The 11,007-nt window shown below is 43.4% G+C and overlaps 1 protein-coding gene across 1 annotated transcript; it reads right to left on the reverse strand.

The window, feature by feature from the left end:
- Nucleotides 1–3,581: 3,581 nt before the first annotated feature.
- LOC127196991 (glyceraldehyde-3-phosphate dehydrogenase-like) lies at nt 3,582–4,202 on the reverse strand. The gene has a single exon (XM_051154680.1). It carries the CDS (start codon nt 4,200–4,202, stop codon nt 3,582–3,584), a length of 621 nt encoding a protein of 206 aa, XP_051010637.1.
- Between the last annotated feature and the right edge of the window lie 6,805 nt (nt 4,203–11,007).

The raw sequence follows: 11,007 nt of genomic DNA on the forward strand, positions 1-11,007 counted from the left end.
TATGTCACTGAACCAGAGCTAAGGGCTGGGACTGTAGCTTCGTGGTAGAGCACCTGCCTCAAATACATAAGGTCCTAGGTTCAATCCTTAGGACTGAGGGGAAAACGGAGCTAAGCAATTGGTGGACTAACTGGTCAGCAAACTCAGAGGCCCTGCCTGTCCCTTCTCTGCCAGCACTGGGGTGACAGGCGTGCGCCACTGCACCTGGTTTTTATATGGGTGCCAGGGACCTGAATTCAGCTGTTCATGCTTCCATGATAAGCACTCTACCCAATGAGCAATTCCCCAAGGCCCTGGAGTGTTTTTATAGTTGTAACATTTCATTCCATCACATAATCCCCACAATATTAAAAGCTCTAAGATGTGAGAGGCACTGCTAGGAAAATGAACTTGGCTTCATCTGTGGCCCAGATGCACTGCTCCTGACCAAGCGGTGTGTTATTAACACACGTTACCTATAAGGAAATCTATGACCACAGACATTACAACCAGACCTAGAAAGAACTATTAGAAGTGAACTTACACTAGGCCCCATCCTTATAATCCTGGGCTTCACATTTCTTTCTTTAAAAAAAAAAATCTAATGATACATTTTAATTTTCATATTCATTCATGTGTATGTATCTGTATGAGTGTATGCCATATGTGTCTGGGTGCTCAAGGAGGTCGTTGCATTCCCTTGGAGTTGAAGGTAATAGGAAGTTGTAATCTGGGATCTGGAAACTGAACTCAGATCCTTTGGAAGAACAACAAAGTTTCCTCTTTTCTTTCTTTCCTTTGTTTGTTTTTTGGGGACAGGGCTTCTCTATGTAGCCCTGGCTACCCTAGAACTTGTTTTATATACCAAGCTGGCCTCAGACTCAGAGATCGGCTGTTTCTGTCTCCCGAGGGCTGGGATTAGCCTCGGACTCAGAGATCAGCTGCTTCTGTCTCCCGAGGGCTGGGGTTACAGGTGTGGGCCACCACCACTCTGCCCAGCAAGGTATGGATACATTTCTTGATGTTCTGCCTTCACTAGGTTCTAAACTTCATTGATGAGATCCGTCTGCTTGTCTATCAATTTTCTCTCCATGCCTAACACTGGGTAGGCACCCAATAAATTGTAAAATTATATTTGGCCACCAACCAAGGCAAGAGTAGTTTGTTGTCTCGGTTACTTCTGTTGTTGCCATGACAAAGTACCTGAAAAACACAGCTTAAAAAAGAAAGGGTTGGTTCGTCTTGGATCACAGTTTGAGGAAAAGCTTGATGGCAGAAGCACAGGGTGGCTGATGACATTATGTCCTTCTTGGTCAGGAAGCAGAAAGGAGATGGATGCCAGCTCTCCATTTGTATTCTCCTTGTGTTCAGTTTGGGACCCCAGCCCTTGGGGTAGCAGAACTCCCTTTTAGGGCAGATCTTCCCTCCTTAGTTAAACCTCTCTGGGAACACTCTCATAGACACACACCCTGAGGTATGTTTTGTGGTGATTTTAAATTCAGTCAGGTTGACAATGAAAGTTAACTATAACATTTATATAATGAACTAAAATAATAACACATAACACCCCCTCCTCAAATACAGTTAAGTGATAACACAATGGCTCATAAAGTGACTCAGTGAAAAAGCAGCAGCGTGGCAAGGGCTAGGAGGTTCTTATTTTTGGAGAGGATGAGGTCTCCCTATAGCCCAGGCTAGCCCAGAACCCATCATCATCCTGCCTCAGCTTCCCCAGTGATGGGATTACAGGTGTGCACCTCCACGCTCAGGCTATTAATTTCTTTATGTTTAATTCTATTGAAAGGATCCGCACTTGTGGCTGAGGGCAAGGAAATGAGTTTTTTTAATTGGTGAACAGAGGCATCCGCTTTCATCAGCTTCTGAGAAAACAGCCTAAAATGTTTGCATTCCATGTGCTATCAAGAAAAAGTGACAGAGTCCATCATTTAAAAAAAAAAAAAAGACTTGTAGACCTTGAGACGTTATGCAAAGGATAATTTATCTCTTTCATCATCCCCCCTGGGGTAAGAATATTTTTTTCATTCATAGCTGAGTCTATAGGAAATGGTTTCTCCCAGAGTTCCCAGTCAGAGCTAGTTTCAGTCGCCTCCTGAGATATGTGTCAGTTGGCCCATAAATCATATGGTAAAACAACAAAACAAAACACAACTTTTAATCAGGTGAAAGGTGAAAGTTATGTTGGGGCTATCAAGACTAAGCTCATTGGGAATTTTTGGATTTCAAACAAAAATTTCCTAGTGATGATTGGAAATGGAAACATACTAGAGGAATTTCAAGACAAAAATCTGTTCAGTTGTATGTTCTATTTTAACGCCACTTTTAATATTTGAATGACCCAAGAGACAAATGAACGTCAGAATGCAATCTGGTGCTGTAGGTGACCTGGAGCCTAAATAAAGGCTATCTGACCAACTCTACATCCTCAGAGGAATGACAATAAAGATCTTAATCAGGGAGAATGTTTCATTTTACTGCCCAAATCCGTGGAAGCTCGCCATTGCTGATCAAACTTTTAATAACTGGTCACAACAGGACGTCATTCCTGATGATGCCCAGCTGCACAGCACGTGCTTGGAATTTTCATTCCCACTTTTGTGCTGCCAGGGATCCTGCATTTTCCTTTTTCAGTCTTACACAGTTTTTAAACATTTGTTCACAAATTATTTCAAGTGTCAAGAAAAATTATAAGCATAAAACTCACACCTACCTACTAATGGACTTCACCAATTCTTGACATTTTGCCTCTTCTTTCTCCATATATAAAAAACACATTCCTATTTGTGACTAGAATGCATTCACTGTGCAGCATTACCCATAAGCCCTTGTGTTTCCTGAGAACAAGGGTATCCTATATGCAACCACGCTGCACTTACCTACTGAAGGTAATTAAGTATTGATCAATACTTCTTTTCAAATCTACTGTCCATATGCCAGTTTTGTTGACTGATTCAATAAAGGCTTTTATTAATTTTTTTTAAAGTACAGAATCCAAACCCAATCAGACATCATATTGTGATTGTCATCTTTAATTTTGATTAATCCCTCAGCCTTCCCTTATATTTTATAATAATGACATTTGGAAGAACATTGGTCCATTCTTTGGGAGTGGGCAGGAGCAATGAACTCTATTGATTAGATTCAAGATAGTAGGGCTCTCTAAGGCCCCCTACCTACTTCTTCTGGGTGTCTGGGATGGAATCTGTGAGGCCCAAATGCTCAGTGTCAGGATTGAGATGGGACAGGGATCCCTCAGCAGTCAAGAGCCTCCCTCTTCCTCTCTGTTCTAGCTGGGTGGGGTGGTCCAGGGCTCCTTACTTCTTGGAGGCCATGAAGTTTATGAGGTCCACTACCCTGTTGCTGTAGCCGTGTTCATTGCTATACCAAGAAATGAGCTTTACAAACTTGTCATTGAGAACAACACCAGCCCCAGCACCAACGGTCAAAGAGTGAGTATTATTGGTAAAGTTGCAGGAGACAACTTGGTCCTCAGTGTAACCAGGATGCCCTTTAGTGGGCCCCTCATGCCCGCTTCACCACCTTCTTGCTGTCATCATCCTTGGAAGCTTCCTTTAAGTGGCATGTCAGGAGCATGGAGCACAGAAGGTCATCCCAGTGAGCTTTCCATTGAGCTCTGCAATAATAACCTTGTCCACCGTGCTGGCAGCACCACTGGATGCAAGGATAATGCTCTGGGCATCCCCATGGCCATCATGCCAGAGAGTCATGCACAGTCTCCTGGTAGTATTGATGGCATGAACTGTGACCATGAGTCTCTCCACAATGCCAAAGTTGTCACAGATGACCTTGGCCAGGGGAGCTAAGCAGTTGGTGGTGCAGGAAGAGTTGTGGACAATCTTGAGTGAGTTGTCATACTTCTCAGAGTTCACACCCATCACAGACATGGGGGCATCAGCAGAAAGGGCAAAGATGATGACCCTTTTTGCTCCACCTTTCCAGTAGGCCTCAACCTTCTCCATGGCGGTGGAGACACCAGTAGACGCCTCAACATACTTGGCACTGGCATAACTCATTTGATGTTGGCAGACTCTTCTGGAAGATGGAGATGACCTTCCCATTGATGACAAGTTTCCCATGCTCAGTCGTGACTCTGGCATTGAACTTGCCATGGGTATAGTCATACTGGAACATGTAGACCATGTGGCTAGGTCAATGAAGGGGTCATTGATGGCAACACTATCCATTTTGCCAGAGTTGAAGGCAGCCCTGGTGACCAGGATGCCCAAATTGCCAAGTCAGCTCACTCCAACTTTCACTATTGTGCCTCAAGGATGAGCCTGGCATTGTAGAGATGATATGGCTGTCTCTGGAATGGAAAAGAACACAGAGTCCTCTGTGAATCATGTAGATTAGAAAAGAAAAAAGAAAAAAAATGTAGCTTTGAGGCTGTTATTCCCCACTTCCATTTACAGCTTTTGATTATAACTGCATGGAAAAGAGTGAGGATGTTGCACAGCTCCTTATTCAGTCCCAAGAATAAGTCGATAATAAACGCCCAAATCAGAATGTGTTAAAGCAACGCCTGGCACATAGGATCAGTGCCCAGTGAAAGTCCTCAGTGCAGCCTTCCCATCACCAAACACAAGTGTGCCAGGTGGAAGAGGACTACATACCAGTCTACATGGCAGCACCCTCTTCTTTCTCTCTCTCTCTCTCTCTCTCTCTCTCTCTCTCTCTCTCTCTCTCTCTCTCTCTCTCTCTCCCTCCCTCCCTCCCTCTCTCTCTCTCTCTCCCTCCCTCTCTCTGTCTGTTTCTCTCTCTGTCTCTCTGACTCTTTGTCTCTCTCTCTCATTTTAATCACATTCACTGTAATTATAAGATGGAAAGAAATTGAGTGGTTATTGAAAGTCTGCCTTTTCCAGAAAAGTAGGCTTTCTCAGCAGGCATCTGGAAGACTCCTGCCATGAGCACTTTGTTTATCCCCCCGAAACCTTAACACCCACTGACACGTGTGTTCTGCCTTTTTTCCCTTAGGTTGGTGTCTAGCATTTCCTTTATTGCTGTTCTTTCCTTCTCTCCACACTGTGAGGTACAATAGCTTGCTTAGATTCTGCTGGGATGACTTGTGGAGCTCTTGATAAGTTCTTCATCATCTAAACAGTCTATATACATCTTGAGAAAGTAAACATTTTTGAAGGTGTGTTGTTAGTTTACTTAAGGAAACCATCAGTGCCTTGTTTGGGCATCCTTTGTGTATGAACAATGAGTTAACTGCAAGCACTTTATCATTTGGTTATCATTCAATTTTATTATCATCCAGAGAGCAGACATTGTTTCTGTCTACTTTGCTTTCATCCCTCCACAGCCAGCTTTCAACCACACATCATGTAACGGGTGCACGCTTAGGGAGCAGTCACTAGCTCAAAGTCAAACAGGTGGGATTTGAATAGAGATCTCTAAGTTCCACTCTGGCTGGATCACTATCTGCCAGGCCTGTTTGCTATATGTTGAGCCATGCATCCTGGAAGGCAGACTTCACGTGTGCTTACGTAACAACAAAGCAACACATACAAGTAAATACTCACATACAGGAGTGGGGGGGGGGGCGAGGGGCAGAGATTGGTAAAGTACACATACTTGAACCAAACTCGGGAGGCAGAAGCAGGGGGATCCGAGTTCGAGGCCAGCCTGGCCTACAAGGTGAGTCAAGGACAGCTGTCTCAAAAAAAAAAAAAAAAAAAAAGAAAGAAAGAAAGAAAGAAATGGCAGGCATAACCGTGTGTTCCTGTAATCCCAGTACTGATGAGGTAGACAGGAGAACCCTTAGGGCTTGATGGCTGGCAAGTCTAGCTGAAGTGTTGAGTTCCACACACAGTGAGAGACCCAGTCCCAAAGCTAAAGTGGGTAGCGATTGAGGAAGACACTCACTGTGGACCTCTGGCCTCTACACTTAGGCATATGTACACACTCATGGACACCTGCAGGAGTATGTCCACGCACACAAAAATAATTAAATCTATGCAATATCAAGAAAATCAGTGCTGGAACTCTTTTCATTTCTTTTAAGGTTGTTTTTATTTTGAAATACAAGAGAAATGTGGGAAGGGGCCATCACCATCTCTGGAGTCCTCAGAGCCCTCTTAAAATTCTAACTTCAGTTCTGGGCCCTTTAAAAACAATAAAATGGTGTTTCATTTTAAAATATTCTTTTCATTACTTCAGAGAAAGCTTCCCTTATGTCGAGCTAACAGGCTTTCCCTGCAAAGCCTGGCTGGGAGGCAATGTACTTGCCAATGACTGCGCTCCAGGTATTTTGAGTGATTAGCGCAGCTCGCTAGAGAAAAGAAGGGGCATGGTAGTGCACACAACCTGTGTTTCAGGGTGCTGTGTGGAGGTTTCAGGAGCAACATTGTTTTCTGACTTTTCTGTTGAAGGATTATTAATATTGAATTATTATTTTAGTAAAATCAGAGGTTACTCCATAACAAGCCTTACACCCACATGACCACACAGAGAGGCCAGGATCTACTTATTAGCTTATAGTGCAATGCTGCCCAATAATTGCTCTGTCCTAAACATCCATGCTAGTATAGTTTAGTCCCATTCAGATTTCCCACTTTATACTTGCTTTTAAATCATCTCCTAGGCCAGGTTCATTTCTCCTGATGTTTCTCGATCTCTCCTCGTGGATCCATCCTCTCCTTCTCTTTCTCCCCGCCTCATTGGATCAGGATTCCCCACCCTATTCTCTGTTATTGCTCAGCATTGGCTAGTTGGGTTTTTTTTTTGGCAAAACAGAGACCAAATGGTGACATGTTTACACAAACTTGAAACAGTAGATACTTAGAATAAACATCACAATGCAATGTCCTGATTGAAACCAGAGAAATCAACATTTGAATGAACAAGGGTAAACTGTGCTCAGTCCACAAGAACATAATACCAACACATTTCATTTTTTATGGTAAGTCAGCTAAGGAGCACATTTTCACCGTATATTCTGAGAAACTGTTCTTCTCAGTACTTTATTATTAACTGTACTTATTGTTGAGGCTTATTCCGATGCTTCTCCCTGTTCGCCTCCTCCTTCTCCTCCTCTTTCTTTTGAAACGGCCTCACTATGTAGCTCTGGCCAGCATAAAACTCCTATGTAGACCAAGCTGGCTTTGAACTCACAGAGATCTACCTGCCTCTCTGCCTCCCACATGCTGGCTTAAAAGGCATTCAGCACCATGCCCAGTTTGGGATTTCTTTCTTTCTTTCTTTCTTTCTTTCTTTCTTTCTTTCTTTCTTTTTTTTTTTTTTTTTTTTTTATTTATTTTTTTTTATTTTTGTAGTCCATTATATTTTTCTCATTTAATTTTCTGATTTTTATTAATTTACTCAGATTACAACTCAATTGTTCTCCCATCACTCGTATCCTCCCGTTCTTCCTACCCTCCCACCCCCACCCTATTACCCTCCCTTGCGGGAGGGATTTATTTCTTTAAAAATCCTTTTAGCCTGGTGTGGTGACACCTTTAATCCCAGCACTCGGGAGGCAGAGGCAGGCAGATCGCTGTGAGTTCGAGGTCGGCCTGGTCTACAAAGCGAATCCAGGACAGCCAAGATAACATAGAGAAACCCTGCCTCAAAAACCCCCTCCCCTCAAAAAAATCCTTTTATTCCCCTACTGGGGGCCATTGGGGAATAAGTTGAGGGGAGATGTTAGTAGGGGTACACAAAGAATTTTTGTTGACTTAAGAAAACCATCATTAAATCATCTATCAAGTCACCCCCCCCCCTCTCTCTTAGACCTCTTTTCTGTTTTTTCTTTGTTTCTTTGAAACAGAGTCTTACTCAAACAATCCCAAGTTGGCCTGGAACTTGTTGTGTAGCCAAGAATGTCCTAGAACTTCAGATCCTTTTGCCTCTACCCGCCAATCCTCTACCTTGAGGACTGCAGGCATGTGCCACCATGCCTGGCTTATGGGATGCTGGAGATTGCATTGAAGCCGGGGCTTCTCGTATGCTAGCCCTTTAGTGTACTTTAGCCCATACACTTGCATCCCCAGCCTCATATGTTTCTTTAATATCTGTGATTCACTGTTCCTAAGTATAATTGGCTTCATTTAAATGACATATACTCAATGTTGCTTACCTCAAAAAAAAAAAAAAAAAAAAAAATCATAAAATCCGAAGTCTCCTTTTTTATCTTACCAATATAAACAAATGGACGGGTGTTGTCTAGTAAACAGGTATATGTTTATAATAATTGGAGTGAGATCACCCCGCCCGATGGCTGGTGGACATGCCAGCTGGTGAAAATAACCATGCTTATTATTGTAGGAGCAGTTGCTATCTATCTGTAGGCATGTCAGAAGGTACTAGACTCTCACTTAATCCTGACCTCAAAGCTCTGGGCCAGTCACTGGTACAAGCTGCTTTAGGAACTGGCGATACTGCGCCTGGGAAAGATTGCAGGGGAGCCGAAGCAGCCGCACAGCTCACGATCCCATTCTGCGTCGATCTTGCATGCAGCTTGAAGGGGTCTGGAGAAGGAGTGATTGCAGAGGTCTAAGTATGCAAGGGCAGAGCCAGGTCTAGAATTTCAAAGGTGAAAGAAGTTTCAGGCAGGTGGTTTGAGTTGGGAGGGTCTGGTTGGTGAACTGTTTAGGGACATGGAGTGGGAGGAGGACAGCCCCAATGTGGCAAGGACAGGTGATGTTGGGAAAAACTATGGAGGTTGAGATCCGTCAAAATCCTTATTGTGAGGTTGGAGAGATGGTCCAGTGGTTAAGAACACTTGCTGTTCTTTCAGAGGACCGAGGTTCTAGTCCTGGCACCCACATCAGCTGCTCACCACCACCACCTGTAACTCCAGTTCCAGTGGATCTGACACCCTCTTCAGGACTCCGGGGTCACCTGCACGCACATGGTTCACAGACTTTTATACTCATGACCGCATAGACACATAAAATACATATTTTAAAAAAACTTTTCATTGTTCTAACTCCTCAATAGGAAGAAGCCAAGGAAAATTAGAATAAGGCAGAAAAGGTGAGATGTTTGAAAGGAAATAGTTTGATAATTTCCAGTAAATATAACAAGGCTACATAGCGATTCCCTCTTCTATCCTGAGGCTTCTTTAACAAAGAGAAGCAGTTTGCAATTCACGTATCAGCTGGACCCAAACCAGCTTCTGAAGTGTTTGAAGGTGATTAACTGCAGTTTGCTTTTTCTAGTAGTTTAAATACTCCCTTTGGAAATCTTGCCAAGCTTGTCATTTGTTTCCAAACTCTTTCTCCTTTAAAACGGGGACAAGATAAACTCCGGCTGAGCCTGTGTCCTGCATAACGAAGTTCACTCAATTAGAAACTTTGACTGGCCGAGGGTACCTTCTACATCAATAGAAGCACTTAAAAATTATTTATTTTATTTATATGTATGTGTGTAAGTCACTGAGTGTGTTTGCACATGTGTACATAAGTGTCCTTGGCAGACAGAAGAAGGCATTGGATCCCATGTAACTGGAGTTGCAGGTATTCTGAGCAGCCCAACAGGGGGCCTGGGAGCTGAACTCAGGTCCTCTCAAGAACAGCAAGTACTCTTAAACTCTGAGCCATCTCTCCAGCACCTAGAATCGCCTTTTCCTATCCTTAGATCTTCCTTCCACTTAAGCCTTAGCTGGCACTAAGAGCTGTTTTAGAGACACCTGTATTTATTATTTTGCCTTTTACTAAATAGATTGATACAAAACAAGTGGGGATAAAGGCCAGTGTAGCGACTTGAATGAGACTGATCCCATAGGCTCATGTATTTGCACACTTAGCCCCCAGCTGATGAGCAGTGTGGAAGGACTAGGAGGTGTCCTTGATGGAGGAGGTGTGTCACTGAGATGTGTCTCTCAGGTTTAAAAAACAAAACAAAACACCAGGGCCAGTCTCTCTCTTTCTGCCTGCTGCCTGAGGATCAGGATGTAAAGCTCTCAGTCACTGCTCCAGTGTCATGCCTGTCTGCTTCCCACCATGATGACAACAGACTAAGCCTCTGAAACTGTGAGCCAGGCCCCAGTAAGAGTTGCCTTTGTCATGGTGTCTCTTCCCAGCAATAGAACACGGATACTGACCACCTCATTAAACATGGAGAAGTCAAGCTGGTGCCCACATAGAGCCTTCACCCCTGTGCTCTAGGGTCTTTGATAGAGGAAGTTACTTTGCATGCTGCCAAAGGAGAAATGTAGGCACAAAAAAACAGAGACTAGCTATCCCAGGGACCTAGGAGAAATCAAATACTGCTGTTCTAAAAGGAAAAAAAAGCAGCAATAAGCTTTCTCTTCGTGGCATTCTGCTATAGCCATAGATCAGTGCCTTGTGCAGCCATCATCAGAGAAGCATCCTCCTGCAGTAGATGGGAACAAATTCCGAGACCCACAGCCAAACATTATGCAGAGTAGGAGATCTTGGACCACTCACTTGAAATGTGATGTTTCCATCAAATTCCTCTCCTTAGGATTCAGAGAACCCCTAGGAAGAGGAGGTGGGGAAAATGTAAGATCCAGAGGGGAAGAAAGACACCAAGAAAACTAAGGCCCTCCAATCCAAAATGAACAACACACATATGAACTCACAGAGACCGAAGGAGCATGCACAGGGACTTCATGGGGCTGCATCAGATGGGGTCCTAGACCTGAAAGGAGACGTGGGCACATCCGTAAGCCAGAAGCTATCTCCAACTCACAACCACTTGCAAATGAAAACCATATATCTTTTCTTCTTCTTCTTCTTCTTCTTCTTCTTCTTCTTCTTCTTCTTCTTCTTCTTCTTCTTCTTTTCTCTCTCTCTCTCTCTCTCTCTCTCTCTCTCTCTCTCTCTCTCTCTCTCTCTCTCTCTCTCTTTACCCTACAGGCTTTTTGTGTATATATTATGGTTTTAATTAAAATGTTTTTATGGTATCCTGAATGTGCAAATGAGTGGGTCTCTGTTTCTTGTGCCTTATCTTGGGCTCTTTTCCTTCTCTTTGTATGTTTTGGCTGACTCCAGTGTGTCAGTTTCTGTTTTACCTTATTTT

This window comes from Acomys russatus, chromosome 13 (assembly GCF_903995435.1).
Source record: "Acomys russatus chromosome 13, mAcoRus1.1, whole genome shotgun sequence".
Classification (NCBI taxonomy): domain Eukaryota; kingdom Metazoa; phylum Chordata; class Mammalia; order Rodentia; family Muridae; genus Acomys; species Acomys russatus.